Source organism: Misgurnus anguillicaudatus, chromosome 2 (genome assembly GCF_027580225.2).
Source record: "Misgurnus anguillicaudatus chromosome 2, ASM2758022v2, whole genome shotgun sequence".
Taxonomy (NCBI): domain Eukaryota; kingdom Metazoa; phylum Chordata; class Actinopteri; order Cypriniformes; family Cobitidae; genus Misgurnus; species Misgurnus anguillicaudatus.
This window is the reverse complement of record NC_073338.2, coordinates 13,674,374-13,693,875: the sequence shown is the minus strand read 5'-3', so window position 1 is coordinate 13,693,875 and position 19,502 is coordinate 13,674,374. Positions and strand designations below refer to the sequence as shown.

Here is a 19,502-nt window from a genome sequence, read left to right as displayed (position 1 = left end):
TTTAGTCGAGCGAAGACTTTTATGCGTAACTTTGCGCTTACTTCCGTGTCTGACGTTTATCTTTCACACCCGGTGCACATGAACAAAACTGCGAGAAAGCCGGTTAAGGTGTTTGCATGCCACGCGAAATCGGGGTAATGAGCAAAAACTACATGTGCCGATCGGTTTTTGTTTACGCCTTTTATGGGCTTCCCCCGATACGCACAACCGGCGCAACGTCATAGAATGTCTCTGAACAGGTTCACGCCCACTTTTGGGGGAAATCAGACTAGACCTTCCATTGGCTTCCATTCAAAACAGCGGAAAAAAGCAACCTTCGTACACAGCCGGCAGGCGCAAACAACCCACGAAATCACTCAGATCAAACATGTTGAGAATTATCTGTCCACCCTGCCTGCCATAGAGCACGAAAGATACATTAACATATTTAATTTGGTCAATATAAAAACATGTCTCTTTCATTCTCCCAGCATCAAATTTGTGTAACAACGCTCCCTATTGGCCAGAGATGTCTTACCCGGACATTTACTCGTACCTCATCGAGTCAACAGGGAAGCAAGTGAATGATTTTACTTCGTATTTGAAAGTTACTTTGTATTTATTTATTATGTCTTTATATTTAGAGTAATGAGTGCACTTTTCCGTCCAGCCATACAACTAACTGGCTTAGCGATATTTCCAGCAATCACTGGATGGCGTTGTTACACAAATTTGACGCTGTGAGAATGAAGGGGACATGTTTTTATGTTGACCGAATTAAATGTGTTAATGTATCTTTCGGGCTCTATGGCGCAGGCAGGGTGGACAGATAAATACTCGACATGTTTAATCTGAGTGATTTCATAAGTTATTTACGCCTGCCAGCTGTGTAAAAACGTTGTTTTGTTCCGCTATTTTGAATGGAAGCCAATGGAAGGTCTGCTTTTTTATCCCCCAAAAAGGGGCGGTGACGAAATTTACAGTCAAGTTCCCTGATGTGCCAGTAGTCCGTATAAAAGAAAACCATTTTACGCGTTTACATGACCCCACACGTTATCAGTTTATTAAGCATAATCGGCGTAACACACTCAATGTTTCCTGTGCTGATGTAAATTAACAAAACATTTTGGACTGGTTCATTTAATTTACATGATTCGTGAGTCATTTGTCATGAATCAGACTTCATATAAAATACAAAGATCTGTTCTATTAATTGTGTCTACGCAATCTATGTACATTTGACAATTATACTATTAACAAATTTTTTTTAAATCATACTAATTTATAACACATTGTATTCTTCTCACTTATTGAGAATGCATCTATCTTTAACTACATAAAAAGTTTCATTAAAGAGTTATTTAAAGGTGCAGTGTGTAGGTTTTAGCGGCATTTAGTGGTGAGATTGCGAATTGCATTGCTCAGTCCATCGCTCACCCCTTCGTTTCAAAACGCACAGAGAAGCTACGGTAGCCGCCACAAGACAAACATGTCATCGTCTAAGACAACGTAGTGACAAAATGCACTTTACAGATCAGTTTGTCCATTTAGGGCTACTGTAGAAACATGACGGCGACCTCCATGTAATGGGACCCGCGGTGTGTGTAGATAAATATGGCTCATTCTAATGTAATAAAAACAATATAGTTCTTAATGTAAGGTCTTACACCACTGATAATATAGTTATTCATATTATACTGCATTTCAATTTTAAGAGATCCTCTTAAATTTACACAATGCACCTTTAAAAGGATCAAAAGAAGCATTAAAGACTTCATTTAAAAGGAGAGCTCACCTGGTCCTGTTTAAAGTCACACAGCGCTTTCACCATGACCGGACCGCTGCTCTTTTCTTCTGGGTTGCGAGGTTTCAGACACACTATGTTTTTGGACTTGCTGGCCAGTGTCTGTACTTGCCTCTTACTCTCCATGATCCTTTCCTTCTCTTTCTACAAACACAAACGAACACAACATCATAAGAATGGGTCTGTTTCAACAGTTTTTAAGGCACTGATTTGCATAGCGTGCTTATGTCGTATTCACAAAGAAAACTACAAAAATGATGACACAGTATACTATTTAGGCATTTTTCTATTGTTCTGATGGCTTGCTGCAATGTAACACCTAATACACCGCAAAGGAGGGACAGGGCGGCACAGCGGCTCAATGGGTAGCCTCACAGCAAGGAGGTCCCTGGTTCGAACCTTTCTGTGTGGAGTTTGCATGTTCTCGGTTTCCTTCAGTTTTCTCCTACAGGCCACAACATGCAGGTTATGTCAAAACGCCAAATTGCCTGTTCGTTTCGATGGGTGTGTATCAGTTAACTTGTGTGGATTAACCAGTTCTCACCATGAATATAGCCATAGATGCTGGAATGGTGTTAAGAATAAACAAAAAAGGGCCAAAACAAAACTGAAACAATCTTGTGTCGTAAATTGTACCTGCTGACCTAAAATTAAAACCATGTTTGGGTTTGTAAAGTGGAAAATTCACATACATGATCATGTAGTTAATATACCATAAGCACCGGACCCATAGGCGACAGTCATACAATGAAAATAAATCTAATTTAACATCATGTATACTGCAAAGTTTATTTAAAAACAATAAAATATAAATTAGATTCTGCTTTGTTTCATTAATAAATAAGCAAAGATTGACCACATCAACAAACACCACACATGATGATCCCTGAACTATCCCTTTAAAAATCATGAATCGTATACAAGGTTATACCTGTGCAAGTTCAAGTGCATGTCGTCCTTAACGCAACATGAGTCAAGTGAAACTTACTTTTTTTACCCAGAAGATTTAAATATTTAAAGTATTAACCTTTCCGATAGCAGCCTTAGACTTTTAAACTTTATTTAAAAAAAAGTATTTTGCATATTTAAAGATCTTACTTTAATACCACAGACGGCTGCATTACCTCCAGATGTTTGAGCATTTCTACGAGGTTCTCCAGTGATGTGTTCTTGTCACATGTAAACCTCTTACGGAAGCTCTCGTGTTCTTTCTGGAGTCTGGCGTACGTCTCATTGGCCTCCTTGAAGAACTACAAAAAAAACATAACATACACAATCCAGTTAACTGCTTCTGTGTTGTTTCTACAACCAAAGTTTCTTGTTTTAACTGGAAACTCCTAAGCTTTAAGCTACCTATGCTCACCACAGTTTAGTCGACATTATACAACCACCTAAAGGATTATTAGGAACACCATACTAATACTGTGTTTGACCCCCTTTCGCCTTCAGAACTGGCTTAATTCTACGTGGCATTGATTGAACAAAGTGCTGAAAGCATTCTTTAGAAATGTTGGCCCATATTGATAGGATAGCATCTTGCAGTTTTATTTGTGAGATTTTTGGGATGCACATCAAGGGCACGAAGCTCTCGTTCCACCACATCCCAAAGATGCTCTATTGGGTTGAGATCTGGTGACTGTGGGGGCCATTTTAGTACAGTGAACTCATTGTCATGTTCAAGAAACCAATTTGAAATGATTCGAGCTTGCATGGTGCATTATCCTGCTGGAAGTAGCCATTAAAGGATGGGTACGTGGTGGTCATAAAGGGATGGACATGGTCAGAAACAATGCTCAGGTAGGCCGTGGCATTTAAACGATGCCCAATTGGCACTAAGGGGCCTAAAGTGTGCCAAGAAAACATCCCCCACACCATTACACCATTGCATTAATGAGAAATTGAACAGGTGTTCCTAATAATCCTTTAGGTGAGTGTAGATAAAAGTATCTAATAATGTACCATGAATTAATTATGTCACAAAGCCATGTAATAAATGCAGAAATGTGCTAACCGATTACTATAGTTGTTGCTAATCATGAGTATAATGATCTATTATTATACGCACAATGGCCCTCATTTATCATTCTTGCGTAGAAACGGGCGTATATGTTGGCGTAAGATTATGCTTACACTCCTCTCACCGCCTGATTTATGAAACTGTGCGTACCGTTGATATTCAGGTGTAAGCAATATCTGCCCTTCATAAATGCTGCGGCTGAAAACGATCGTCATTAGAATAACACGCCCATATAAATTCAAGTCTCCACCTCCCCCGCGCCCTCATTTTACGACATTGACACATGGAAGACGGCAAAGAAGACAAACCGGGGAAGTGGAAAGAAACAAAATTGTTTTATTTGGGAGTTTAAAGAGCGGGATTAAAGACACATTAATAATTGCATGACATTTTGTAATATTTGTATTATTATTTTTATTATTAATGACGCTTAATTGATATTTAGAATAATAATTATTTATTATTAGTATTATTTACTGTTGCCTACATCTAAATTATATGTCTGCTTAATGGTTCGGTTAAGTTTTTTTAAAATAATATTTTAAAATGATGTAGTAACTTTTATAGTGTGTTTTTCTGTATTTACATACAGTTGTTTGTTAGCTAAGATCCAGTTTGATACGGAGCTCCGGATATAATTCAAACTAACAATTTGTTTCCACGACATCTACATGTTTTACTGGGCTAATTCATAATTTGAAGTAATAATAATTGTAATAGTAATGACGAAATATTATAATAATTCATCCCAAGGAACAAACTGTTGAATATTGGGAACGAATTTTATATTTATGGCCATACTTTAGACTAAATCATAAAAAGAAGTGTCCATAATGTAGCATAAAAGATAATTCGTGGCCATAATTTTGTCCGCATGTCATCATGTATTGCATGATCGGATTTATGGCTCCATTCAACACAAACATTTTACTTTACCTATTCATGTGTAGCTATTTATTTATCATCAAATGGTATGTAACTAGCTTACCTTTTGATGCATTATTACCATGTTTTCTTAGCACATCCTTGTGCTTTCTTGCAATGAGCCGCTTCAGATTCCAGGATGAATATTTGCTAACTTTTACAGTCTCTCCGCACTTCCTTTTAATGTTTTCTTCCTGTCCAATCTTAACTTTGATTTTTACTTTACATCAAAGGGCGTTCTGGGTTCAACGAGCGGTGCTGAGCGAGCGGACTTTTTAGAAAGGCGCTTTGATGGTAATATTACCGCACCGCTCAAGGCTCCGCTCCGCTCCGCTAACATGCTTTGCCCTGAAACGTCAGGTAAAGCGCCCAGGCTCTCAACTGAAGGAATACATATGCATACAAATCAAATGCTTTGGTAAAGTCTTTCAAATTAAACATTGAAGTCCATGTTGCATAAAATAAACACTGAAGTTTGTAATTATTATGTTTTTTTTTTACAGTGGGTCATAATATATCATATATTTTAGTTTGTCAGTGCGTTTTGTGGTGTTAGGAAGTGTTTGCGCATTTCTGCACTAACTCAAAATGTGCGTACACCACCTCCCGAGCAGGCGTAGGATTTGAGCGTACCGTACGCCAACGTCCATATTGATAAATCTCAAAGTCACCGTGGTTTTGGGTGTACGCTATCTATCTATCTATGACATTACACTTGTTATACATTGACATGGGTGATGGTTCTGGTTGTATTTGTTGTCAAAAAACAGAACTGATGGAGAGCAGCTGCATAACAGACCAACAAGGTAAAGATTATTTTCTGTACACCAAACAACACAATCTGTCTTTCCCTCACCTGGCTGTAAGCAGCATTCTCCTTCAGGTGAACATCAATGCATTTGGTAATCTGCAACAACCAGCTCCACTGGGTTTGCAATGTGTCCACATAAGCCTGCAAGAAACAGTAAGAAGTAACAATAAGAGACTGACAAAGATTTTTAAAGGGCACACATTTTACAAGACATTTTTAAGATGTCAAATAAATATTTGGTGTCCCCAGAGTACATATGTGAAGTTTTAGCTCAAAATACCATATAGATAATTTATTATAAAATTGCCACTTTATAGGTGTGTGCAAAAATGTACCATTTGTGGGTGTGTCCTTTAAAATGCAAATGAGCTGATCTCTGCACTAAATGGCATTGCTGTGGTTGGATAGTGCAGATTAAGGGGCGGCATTATTCTCTTCTGACATCACAAGGGGAGCCAAATTTCAATGACCTATTTTTCCACATGCTTGCAGAGAATGGTTTACCAAAACTAAGTTACTGGGTTGATCTTATTCACATTTTCTAGGTATAGAAGCACTGGGGACCCAATTATAGCACTTGGAAAAAGTCCCCATTAAAATAAAAAATAAATAAATGACTGACTATATTTTATGACAGACTTAGCTATACTGAATAAAGCATAAACTTACATGTTACAAAACATCCCAGCAGACACAAAACGTTCCCCTTAATGTTTTTGGTAACATTTTGGGAACCAAATAATCACGTTATGGGAACGTTCTTTTCAGGTTTTATTTTTGCAACCATAAAATATCGTTCCCAGAACTTTGCAGGGTGGTTATTTTTAATAACCTAAAAATAACTTCTTTAATGTTTTTTCTGCTTTTTTTTAAAACCATAAAATAACGTTCTCCTAACTTTATGCTACTTTTTCATAACTTCCCATAACAGCGTCCCAACAACAACCTCTTACTAACCTAAAAAATAACATTCTATTTTCAAGAAAAACTTTCCTGACTAACCAAAAACAAATGTTAACTATTAACTATGTTGTTATTTTTAAAAACGAAACAGAACTATTGCTCTGGGAACCAAAAACTAACATTAGCCGAATATTCCAGGACCAAAAACTGTTAGTTAGGATTGCACATACAGGTGTAGGCTTGTGAATTCTCCGTTCTATTTGCAGATCCAGTTACTCCAGTCTAACATCAATACTAATATTTTGCTATTGAATTTGTGTTGATAATGTTATAGTTGTAAGATTGCTTACCTCTATCTTATCAGATGCTGGGTGTTGGTTCTTCAGAAGGCCGTCCACCTTTGTCTTCAGTTTGTTCAGCTCTTTCTCTTTCTCTTCCAGGGCACTCATCAATCTCTACCAGAAAGAAAGAATTTGACTACATCAGAGATCTATCTAATGTCATTCTTTTGCAATATTCGTCCATTGTATGCCAACCATGTCCAGCTATTGTGCCCTATTGTGCATCTGTCTGTGTGTTCTTACTGAGTAGCTTTCTTGTTTCTGGGGGATGTAGGTATCGATGTTTTTGTCTCCCCAGTCAAACACCAGTTCTTCTTCTTCTCTGTCATTGACCCACATGATGGCCTTGGAGATCTCCTCTATGATGCTCTGCAGTTCTCGCAGCTGGGTCGAACGTGCATGGGACATTTTCTGTATGGTGAAGAAGAAAAGACCAGGAGATACACTCATTCATTTTATATTAGTATTAAATTGTATTATTACATTGTTGATAATAGTCAATGTTATTTATGTTATGAATTGACTTTAGTCTAACCTGTAAACTGTCCCAATCTTGCTCCAGGGAATTAAGTCCAGCCTTATCCCTGCTCTGCATCAGAAGGAGAAACATATTCATCTAATTATTACATTTTTGCTTTAAAAGTTTAGACAACCAAGATCAGTGTAGATTGATGTTTCTAAATGCACACCGTTTATAACAATGTTTGTTATTTTCAACCCAGCGTTGGGTCAAAAGGGAAGTAATTGTAATTTAACCTATGCTGGGTTGTTTTAACAAAATTGTTGTGTCAAATATAAAATATTTTGAGTTCATTTGATGTAAACAAAAATTGTAAAAAAGCATATCCACAAGTGTCAAGTATCATGTCATCCAAAATGTTGATGTCTTTCTTTGTTCGGTCGAGAAGAGATTGTGTTTTTTGGGGGGGGCATTGCAGGATTTTTCTCATTTTGATGGACTTTGGTAGAGCCCAACACTTGGTGCTTGACTCAACACTTAACAGTTTTTTCAACGGAGTTTCAAAGGACTATAAACAATCCCAAACGAGGCATAAGGGTCTTATCTAGCTAAACAATTGTCATTTTTGACAAGAAAAAAAATGCACTTTTAAACCACAACTTTTCGTCTAGGTCCGGTCCAGCGCGACCTAACGGAAATGCGTAGTGACGTAGGGAGGTCACGTGTTACATATATAAAAACGCAAATTTGCGGACCATTGTAAACAATAAACATTAATTAGTGTCAGTTGACATACAACAACGTATGAACGGTCCTCTTTCAACACACTTGTAAACACTGGGGTGGAGTTTCGCGTTCGTCCCCTGTGACCTCTTGACGTCATGACGTATTGCGTGGGGTCGCACTGACGCATCACGACCGGATCTGGACGAGAAGTTGTGGTTTGAGATTGGATATTTTTTGTTTTTCTTGTCGAAGGTGACAATCGTTTCGCTAGATAAGACACGTATGCCTTGTTTGGGATCGTTTATAGTCCTTTGAAACTCCGTTGAAAAAAACTGTTAAGTGTTGAGTTAAGTATTAAATGTTGGGCTCTATTAAAGTCCATTAAAATTAGAAAAATCCTGCAATGTTTTTTTTTTCAAAAACATAATTTCTTCTCGACTGAACAAAGAAAGACATCAACATTTTGGATGACATGGTGGTGAGTAAATTATGCTAATGGTCTAATCAGATTCAATGGATTATGCTAAGCTATGCTAAAAGTGGTACTGCCAGACCCGGAGATCGACTGAATGGATTCCAAAATCAAATCAAATTAAAAATCAAATTTTTAACTCTAGGGGAGCTGGAAAATGAGCATATTTAAAAAAAAGGGGGGGGGGAGCAGCCCTTTAAAATCCCTATGGATAAACTCTAAGTCCAACTTGCAGTAGTCATATACTCAAAAAAAGTTGTTTTTTTGATATACCCAGTCATTGAACATCAAAACATTGAAAAGGTTTATATATGACTCAACAATGGTTTAAAACATCCCAGCATGTGTTAAATTACAACCCAAGTGCATTGGGTTCATCCATTTTTGACCCAGCGATGGGTTGAAAATAGCCCAGCATATGTGTGAACACACACACACACACACACACATTATACACACCATCTCATCTCGTGCTCTGTCCACCTCACTGCTTCTCTGAATGGAACTGTGAAACTTGTTGTGATTCAGGATTTGTTGGCTGATGGCCTCTGCATCGTCGCCAAAGGGTGAGGTCTCGATGAGGCGCTACAACACACAAAAAAACACACAACTCAGGTAAATGTGCATGCCACACCCAATAGATTTACACACCTACTGGAGTTCCCCTCACCGCAAGTAGCAACTATAATAAAAACACTGTTATATAAACACACTATTATATAAGTAATTATTTCACATAATAATAAAAAAACTGTGACATTACAAAATTAAAGTTTTGTGATTATTTTATATTTTAACACTCTCTCCTATGTAGGTTGACATCCCAAAAAGTGTAAATACGGTAGTGAATCTGTATTGCTAGCAAAACAGTTTTAACCAATGGCCTAAGTTTGGATTGATGGTATCTGTTCCTCCACCAGCTGGAAGTGTTCGGGAAAGCTTCAAAAAGCTTAATGCACAGAAAATGGACACTTAATCTATTTAAACATCAGATTAAGTTCAGTGTGATTCTTTACAAGCCGCTCTGTTATAATGCATGCAGATATTTGTATAATGTTAATGATTCATGTGGTTTATGACACCATCGATCTTGGCCTCTAGGTGGCAGCGATTAATTGTTAACTCCAGCTGTGCACTACAACAGCTCTTTAATGCTGATCTCAGATCAGTTTAGCATTTCTCTTATATACAGTAATGGGAATTAGGATCAGGGTCCGGAGAATGATTGTAATGTTGTTTTGAATGATTGCAGAATTCTTTAAGTTATTCACCACAGCAGAGCTCAGCGCAGATAAGAACATGAACCTATCCAAACCAGTTACGCATGAGACACTTTCACTGCTTTTGTTTCGTCTCTACAGCCACTCCCTGTTTTTCACCCCTCCTTCCTGCTTGAGGCACACAATGAATGCTCTGTTAAACCTGTGGTAGGCCTCATGTAAGATGTCACAACCATCTTTATTAAAACAGTGTATGATGAAAAAAAGCCAGTGAGTTTCCTCCCTGTTTGAAAATATACAGATGCACAACATGTGAAAGCTTACGTCTATATAGAAGGTATTGTCTAATCCTGTATCCCAATGGGGGGAAATGATTGCTATATAATCAAAACTAGAGATGCACCGATATATCGGCCAATAATCGGTAACGGTCGATAAAAGCAAATTTTCACGCTATCAGGCCGATAGTCAGGGTTCCCACTAGGGCTGTCACGATTATGAAATTTTGCTGACTGTTAATTGCCTAATAAATTGTGAGGTTTAATTGTTTGTTTTATTGCTTTGACATTTAATTCTCATAATTTTTTGTTTGTTCATGAAATTATTTTCAGACATTATCCTACTAATGTCATATTAGTATGCTACCAGACCACATGTATGTAGTGGCTGCAAAAAAATAAAAATTCCTTACAGATCCTTAAGAATAGCATCTTTCACTTTTCCCTAAATTTGGAATTGCTGTTTTGGAAATGTATGGCAGTTCAAAGTTTTGCAGTGTGTTTTTCCCACTATATTGAATGGCTATGGCTTTGATTTTTTGCGTTACACTGTCAGTTAAGGAGCGCCATCTGATAGTCTCATTTTTACAGGCACTGCAGCTCCCCCTTGTGTTTTTTAAAGAGATGTGCAATCATTGCGGTGATCTGAAATTATCGCGATGAGGTCAAACAATTGCGATGAGACGATTATTTTCATCATTGTGACAGCCCTAGTTACCACTCTAAGTCAAATATCAAATTTCCTCACTTTCCCTGACTTTGTCTAAAACGTGAATTTCCGTGGCCTATGTCCGGGATGCCGTGAGCCTGGATAACGTAGTGTACATCGTGAGTTTATAAAAATATAGCATAAATACGTGAAATGAATAAACATGGTATTACTAATATCACAAGTTAACAAGCGGATTACATTTTAATAAATGGAAACTAAAATTTAAAGCATCAAACAAAAATCCCTGATATTCTATGACTTGGACAATAAAATATAAAATTCCCTGCCTTTCAATGTCTGGAAAAGATATTCCATGATATTCCAGAAATGTCATAACCTGTGCGAACCCTGAATAGTTTAAAAACAGTCGAAAGTCATAGCCGATATATCCTGTCAATCAAAAGGGAACAGAAACATGCAATGAATTTGAGCTCTGTGTATAGAAAATGTAAAGAATCAATATTAATGCTCATTATATGAATGAATAACATTCAGAAAATGTAATCTTTAGAATGTAGTTAATGCAAATAAATATAACCACCAAACTATCGGTATCGCCCTCGGAGGGTAGTCTGAATAATTGGCTATTGGTATCAGTGGAAAAAAATCATATCGGTACATCTCAAATTAAAACTCAATTTACCGCCCAGACCTATAATGTATGTGCATGTTTAGAAAAATTATTATAATGTTTTTGCTTAAAAATTCTGTTGCGGAAATCACTTCCATAATAATTTGGTCATTTTAATAGTCACAGATAAATTGCTTTAAAACAAACCTAGCTCATTTATACCTAAAAGTTGTCAACATTTACCCCTTTATAACCCTCGCTCAAAACCCGTATAACAAGCTACTAATCTCCAAACTAAGTACACTGTGACGACTGGTAGTGAAGTCCAATTGCAATTTCGCTTATACTTATATCTTTATTTTGTAGTCTATCATCAGTATATATAAATATGAAGAGTTCAGATGCAAAAGCTGCTAAACGCCAACACTGTCAAAAATAACGATTGTAACCGAATGCTCTCGACACATACTATACGTTAATTGAATACTTTCGCGTCAAATCCGCTTGATCCCGCCCTCAGGCCATTCAGAAATACCGGTTTGAGGCAGAATTTGATAAAGTGCTAATTAAATGCTTTTGTAATCATTATATATAGTACTCAGATGTTTTTTATTTTAACTCATGTCGGACAGGTCAGATTCGATGCGACAGTGATAAATGAGAAAAATAATCAAATGGTGAAGACAAACAGACACATATGTGAAATTGCATCAGGATGAGATAAACTGAGATTAGGTCATGATGAGGTGAACGGGTTTTAGGGTGTGGTGCAGTAGGGCAATGAAATGGGAGTGGTCCTAAATACCGGGTGTGTCTCCTTCTGTAGGTGTGGAAACTCTCACAAGTAACAACAAGTCAGCATCTAACACAGTCAGTCGCAAGCATGTTCACAAACACTCCTTCACTATTTCTCTTTCTCTCTTATTTGGAAAGGTATCACATTTCAGTGGGTCACAATGTGAGATAAGACTGAATCCCTTCACACTCCCAGCCCGGACACGAGGGGGGAGATTAAATTCCTAAGCGGTGCTGTCAGTAAGCTGTACGGCCTGTTAACTCTTCACTCCTGTCATTCAACAGGGTGCGGGAGCTCAAATATTCATCTCAACAAATTGGCTTTTCTCCAGGCAGCTCAGAAACTACATTTGGCAACAGTTTTGTTTTTGAGGTTAAATAAAGAGAAGCACAAGGCTCCAGAAATCTCTTATATAAGTGAGGTGTGGAATTTGGAGCTGAAAGCAAATTCAACCCACACGCTAAATATGTGCTGAATATGACTGACCTTTCTTTGCAAACACCAGTAGTGTGCCTGCTGCTCGCAAGAAGATATTTTAAGGTTCTTATGCTTACACTTTCATTTTAAGGCCAAATAAATCTTAAGGTGGAGTTTCATTTGTTGGCTTGGTGCAATTTGCAAATATGATACCATATGACTGCAATCTGTCTTGAACCATGGAGTAAACCACCAGTGATGACAAAGAATTTTTCATTTGCATGTTTCTGGTCACGCTTATTGTATATGAAAATACATTTCTCAGGGCTATTAGACTTCATAAAAAAATCGATGGCAGGAAGCAGCTCGCAATCTTTGCATCTCTTGCAAAGCACAACTCCTCCATTCATTATCATTATTAAACTACACCTGCTGCCAGTGGCATCGCTCGCAGTGATTATACTAACACAATGAAGTTTAGATGCAACAGCAAGTGAATTCGGAAGTAGCAGTCAAACTAATTCTACCAATAATATCAATTTGCAAACGAACGTAAAGATAGGTCTAATGCTTGAATCACACCAAACGCGGTAGAGGCGGCAAAAATGCGCTATTCGCACGTAATTGGACGCTTAAACATTTGAGTTAACTCGCTTCATTTGCACGTGAAAGTAGCATATTAAATTCTAGTCATTCGAGAAATTCACGCGGAAATTCGCGTCATGGGAGGGGCTTTTGCGACTCCCCTCGCTTTCTGTAATCACATCACTACTAGAGCAAACTCCTGATTGGTTAACACGGCACAATTTTCCGCCAAAGTTCTAATTTTTCAACTAGCGTGTTTCCCACGCAACGCTCAATTCGCATCATTTGCACAAACTAGATGCACAAATAAGGTAGATTCACGTCTACAGGGCCTTGCTAAATGCCTCATTCACACTACGAGACCTACAGACGCGTAACATTGAAATCACTCACGCTTAAAGCCTCTACCGCGGCTGGTGTTATGCTACGTACACACCAAACGCGGGGCATCGCGTAACTCGCTCAAGATTATTTGCTGGATTTAACTTGTGTCATGCAAATTTTTTGCTCGAGTTGAATATTTGCACAACAAATCAAGAAATTATAAGCATATAAAAATAGAAAAAAAAACAAAGTTACAAGTAATGTCTTTTTTAAGCGTACTGTCACTTTAAGACAGGATAAGCATGGATCCATATACTGACACAAATCTGCGTTCACTTTAAGACATAACTGACTGTTTTAATGAGAATACATGCCAAGACTGTGCTATTTTGAGATGATTTTGTGTGTATGTCTCCTGTCAAGCGCAGAGTAGGGTGACCAGATGAGATTGGCTGAAATTCGGGACGGGACGGGGGGGGGGGGTTCATACAATAATAGTTTTATTTATTAATTTTATTTAATAATAAAAGATATTGAATTTCAAACGGAATCAATCATATTAATATAAGTACATATGCATATAAATACATTTATATAATACGTATAGTATTTTATACTTAATACAATAAAAGTTCATACAATAATAGTTTTCTTTATTTTATAATAAAAATAAGGAATTTCAAACTGAAGTTACTGAACTAATCATATTTTTATTAATATAGGTACATATGCGTATAAATTTATATAATACGTATAGAAGTATTTTTTTTAACAAAGTGCCTTGCCTGCCCTCGACCAATCTGAGTCCTTCACGCGACTGACTGTCACTGCCTGCACTTTCAACTGTCCTCGCGGATGCTGCAACTTTCGCTCTCTTAATCAACTCTATAAAACAAAAATGTCCTATTGTCTTTGTGCATATAGATGAATAAGATACATTAATAGAAACAATACAACGTCAGCATATTTCGCGGAGGTTTTAACTGCTGCCAGCACAATGAGAGCCTACAGTATAAAAACAAGATGCTGCAGCCAATGAGCAGCCGGCAGCGGCTGGCTGCAGCCAATGGGCAGCCGGCGGCGGCTGGCTGCAGCCAATGGGCAGCCGGCGGGGGCTGGCCGCAGGATGACTTAACCTACTCGCTCATGTGTTATCAGACAACTACTACTCAAGATTTTGCTTTAGTATAATTTTCGGGGAAATTAAAGCGGGATTCGGACTAAGATTTAGCTTCAGTATGATTTTCGGGACAATTAGAGCAGGATTCGGGATTCGGGACAGCAGCTTAGATTTCGGGACTGTCCCGAATTTTTCGGGACGTCTGGTCACCCTAGCGCAGAGAGATGCTGAAGTTATGCGCTTTTTGAAACGTGCGTCTCTGTGTGTGTGCGTATGAGTGTGCGTCCATTTAAGTATGTGTGTGTGTCTGTGCGCACAGAAAACAGCTCACTTTAACATCTTCGCTCAAATTTTTAAATGGCTTAAAAATATCTGCAAGTCTTAGAAACACATGCAAGTGATAAAATTTCTATATAAATAGTTATTTATTTCTGAATGATGCGTATTTGAGTGATTATTATTAAAGAGATTACTGTCGTTCATGCGTGATATCTTCTGAAAAAATATTTTGTATGTTCTGACTGGGTGGGCCAGCCGTCAATTTGAGTGGGCCAGTGCCACCCTGGCCCTTATGTAGCCTCGCCACTGCATGACGTGGATGATTTTGTTATATAACATGTTGCAGAACGGCTAACGTTCATTATTGGTCAAGAATCTGGTAGTAGTCATAATTAAGGGTTTATAACATCAGATGATCTTAACTGTAAATTCATGCACACGATAAAACAATGTGACCGCTAAAAGGTTATTTTGTTAGGTAGAGTGAATACGATCTACATATCTTCAAATATTCGCAGATGAATGGCTCATTATTATGTAAATATTATTTTTGACCGATGGTCAAGTAAGACAGATCAGAGGAAGGTAGAGGAGCAGGTTAAAATTTATTTATGAACGGTTGTGTAGAAGCAGACCTTTTTCTGGTTGATCCATGATATTGCCTCCTGGATAATTTTGCTATGGTCCTCCCAGTTCGCGGTGTTCATGGTGTTCATGGTATTCATGGTGGTCATGGTGTTCATGCTGTTCATGGGGTTCATTGTGGTCATGGTGTTCATGCTGTTCATGGGGTTCATTGTGTTGCTGGTTCTCCTAATAGTGGTGCCTGTGATGGAGTTTCGGATATCTGCATGGAAGATACGGCACTCCTCTAGACTGAAAGACAAAACAACTTTATTTTCCCTGGCTTTTAACAACACACACATTTGGGTGTTTCACATTAATATCAAATTTAAAGTTTTGATTAAAACATATTTTTTCATAAGAAAAAACGTTTTCAAAAGAGGATACTTAAGATAAAAGGAAGACAAAGTCAAATCAGTGTCAGTAGAGATCTGTGATCTTGCAATTATGTATATTTGTAATTTTACACTGTATATTTATATTATATTATATAAATAAAACAAATTAATATGAATAACATTATTATAGCATAACAAAAAATAAAAATGTAAACAATTACACAGTATGCACACGTAAATTAAGCAAACACAAACTTTTATTTTGTATGCCCCTATTTGAAAGTTAAAGAAAAAAATCTGGACACTTTTTTAAAGCTGAAGAAAATGCAGTCATGTGTAGCTACATTAGAAATGTTTACTGTTATTATTTACTGACATAGAGAGCAATAGGCTATATACTAAAGTGTACATTAAAGGGGACATTTCACAAGACTTTTTTTAAGATGTCAAATAAATCTTTGGTGTCCCCAGGGTACCGATGTTCAAAATACCCCACAGATAATTTATTATAGGATGTTAAAGTTGCCAATTTGTAGGTGTGAGCAAAAATGTAAATGCGAATGATCTGATCTCTGCACTAAATGGCAGTGTCGTGGTTGGATAGTGCAGATTAAAGGGCGGTATTATCCCCTTCTGACATCACAAGGGGAGCCAAATATCAATGATCTATTTTTCACATTTGCAGAGAATGGTTTACCAAAATTAAGTTACTGGGTTGATCTTTTTCACATTTTCTAGGTCGACAATTAAAGCACTTAAACATGGAAAAAGTATGATTTTCATGATATGTCCCCTTTAAGTGATAGTGTACTAAAGCAGGATCTGTTTATTATTTACATAACACACACACGCACACACACACACACTGCAGTTACCCTCTGAGTATCATGTCAGGGGGTTGACCGGCAGCCCTTAAATCCATTGCACATTTCTTGAGTTGTTCCATGGCCTCCACAGCTGCCATCATGTTTTTGTCCACTTCAGCCGCCGGTCCCAACTGCAAATATGACATGAATAAATACCTGATCCATCTACATTCAACAGAATAATTCGCAAAGAAATGAAAACAATGGGACGTCTAAGGTTTATAACGAGACCACCACAGCAAAACTGCAGGAAACACTCATGTATATTTAAATTAGGACTATTTTTTAGTTAAAAAATAGAGGTATAAAACTATATAAGAGCAATGTAAAATATAACAGGGTTAAATTATGCCACAGCATATCACAATGCACAGCCTATAATTAGACAGACTAGGAAATTCCTCTGGGGTGAGAAGCACAAATCACAGCACAAAATAACAAAGGCTTTACACAACTGCAAATTTGATTTCCCTTTCAACACACGAAATCTCCAGCAGGGGTTCAATGAACCGCAAGGGAGTAGTTGCCAAAAAAAAGGGAAGGTTAAAAGAACCCACTTTATTGACATTGTGAGAAACCAGCAAAATACAAAGTATTAAAAATGTCTTTGTTACTCTGCCAAGTGCAGTTAGTCGACAGTTTTACACTTTTTATATTTTCCAGAGAACTCCAAAGCAATGAGTGTTATACAATAAACACCACACAAAGCACACATGCTCTGCACATTACGTACGAACACCTGAGCTAAACTACTGACCGCAGATCAGGTGCGAGAGCTTAGAGCTCAGGGAGGGGCTGGCTGTAACTGATACATCAGAAAGACTTTATGAAAGTTCAAAACGCTGTGCACGCGTGGGTCACGTGGAAAGACACAAGCAAGTGAAAGTGCATGTAAATGACACTTACATTTTCCAGGACAACTTGGGCTTGCTGCAGATAGTTCATACATTGATTGTAAAGGATCTGAGCTCTTTGCTGAAGAGGCATGGATGACATACTAGAAAAAGAAAGGACAATTTATAAAAACAATTAGTTAATGGATTAGCTAACATGAATTATCAATGAACAATACTTCAAAATCATTTATTAATCTTTGTTCATAATTAATTTAGCATTAATACATTTGTAAAATCAAGCATTGTAACTGTTAACATGAATTAATGCACCATGAACTAACATAAACACTTGTATTGATATTAACTAACATTAACAAGAATACATGCTGAAAACTAAACTGATCATTGTTTGTTCATGTAAGTTAATCAATTATATATTAATGTTTACTAATATACCAAAACTGCTTAAGAGGTTACATTGTAATATGTATTAATAATATTTAGGATATTTTACATAAAACAAACCTAAGTTTTAGACTTTGTGCTTAAATGTTTTTGTGTTGTTATTACACGCTTGTCTGCATTAGCTAACGTGAACTACCAATGAGCAACATATTTTACAGAACTTACTAGTCACAAATGCAATTTGTGTGGTTTATTTATTTTAGTTTATTATGTATTAGGCCTATCTAATGTTGCCAGAAAACAACTTAACATCTTATTAATTAATGACAGGCTATAGTTTATTGTTAGTCACTAATGTAGTTACTAATGTTAACATATGAAACATTATCGTAAAGCTTACCCAACTATACAATAACACAATGTATAATGCATTTGTCATATTTGCTATTCTCAGATTTATTCTCAGTTTTATTCAACATTGCTCAGATAAAGCTAATAAGTTATATAATTTTACAGATTTTGTAAAGATGTCAGTTGCGCTTCATTTAAGTATCAACATTTACACGTAGATGCTTTTAACATAGCAAAAACAAAAAACAATAGGAGGAAATAACAATGGAAGCACATGAGTCATTTGTTGACCTATAAGAGCCAGCTAAACTATTAATGTATGTTAATAAATCATTTATTACGATGCTGTCTGAAACTCCTAAAGATTAAAGGAGAGAAGTCTCAATGAACTCTTCCCTCAGTGTTTCCAATGCAAAACAGCTCATTGACTTTTTAACTTTCCTGTTGACATTTGCGCATTTGGCACTACACTGCATTCAAGCCTTTAACTTATCAGTATGTGTGCGTTACCTGGGAAGCGAACCCATTACCATTGCGTTGCAAGGTGCTGGACTACAACTACACGCGAATTGAATAAGAAAAACAAGATAAAACTTTTACTTAATAAACAATCAAAATAAACAATAAACTCACGTCTGTGCACCTACTCTGCCCCCCTGCGAGTTTCTGGAAAAGGACTGCGTCATGGTCTGTGTGTAACCATCATTAAACTCAGACTGGAGTCCATTTCCAGCCACGTACATTTGACCATCACTCCTGTATCCACCGAAGCCTGTGTTGGTCAGATCGGGACGCGAGTTGGATCTGCGTCCCATCTGGTTCAGTCTGGTCTGAGATCCGTACATACTCATTTTTGTGGAAACTTCAGCACCTATTCAAGGGCCGGTTTCTCTGAAGAAAAACGCAAAAATATAGGGTTAAAAGTCCTCGTCGTTAACTCTTCTCTCCGTGCGCGTCTTTCTCCCTCACCGACTGCGCAGATACTGGCCGCTGTTCTTCGGATAGTTCCGGTTTTGGCCGTTAGACCACACCTAGACAGACCTGCGCCCGTCTGCGCGCGGCTCTCCTCGCGTTGCCCGGGGTGAAATTTCTCATGACGTGACATTCCCACACTCTCCTACGAGATTTTTTAACACGGTCACATTGGGATTTATATTTTGTAAAGTTTGTTGCAACTTTTAAGCTAGAAATATTATGTTATTTATTTGTTTATGGTTTTAAAAGCACATTTGTTGTTTATGTTTTTTTGTTTACTTTGTTTACTTTCCTTTAAGATAAAATCGTTTTGATTTTGTTGATTGTATTGTTTGTGTGATATTTCTTTGATGTGCTCAAACTTTCCC

General features: G+C 37.3%; 1 protein-coding gene across 2 annotated transcripts in view; it reads right to left on the bottom strand.

Moving 5' to 3' along the window:
* The window catches only part of dspa (desmoplakin a), a 29,922-nt gene extending 10,741 nt beyond the window's left edge, over positions 1 to 19,181 (bottom strand). The window contains exons 1-11 of one of the 2 annotated variants that reach the window (XM_073872988.1): positions 18,793 to 19,181; positions 17,474 to 17,564; positions 16,577 to 16,698; positions 15,375 to 15,615; positions 8,901 to 9,022; positions 7,315 to 7,378; positions 7,023 to 7,190; positions 6,789 to 6,893; positions 5,581 to 5,676; positions 2,908 to 3,033; positions 1,775 to 1,927 (exon numbers count right to left, since the gene is read on the bottom strand). In XM_073872988.1, coding sequence (XP_073729089.1) covers positions 1,775 to 1,927; positions 2,908 to 3,033; positions 5,581 to 5,676; positions 6,789 to 6,893; positions 7,023 to 7,190; positions 7,315 to 7,378; positions 8,901 to 9,022; positions 15,375 to 15,615; positions 16,577 to 16,698; positions 17,474 to 17,564; positions 18,793 to 19,010 — 1,506 coding nt within the window. In that variant the 5' untranslated portion in view covers positions 19,011 to 19,181. Of the gene's footprint in view, positions 1 to 1,774; positions 1,928 to 2,907; positions 3,034 to 5,580; positions 5,677 to 6,788; positions 6,894 to 7,022; positions 7,191 to 7,314; positions 7,442 to 8,900; positions 9,023 to 15,374; positions 15,616 to 16,576; positions 16,699 to 17,473; positions 17,565 to 18,792 lie in introns of those variants that run through there. The other variant, XM_073872984.1, reaches the window with a different exon arrangement.
* Between the last annotated feature and the right edge of the window lie 321 nt (positions 19,182 to 19,502).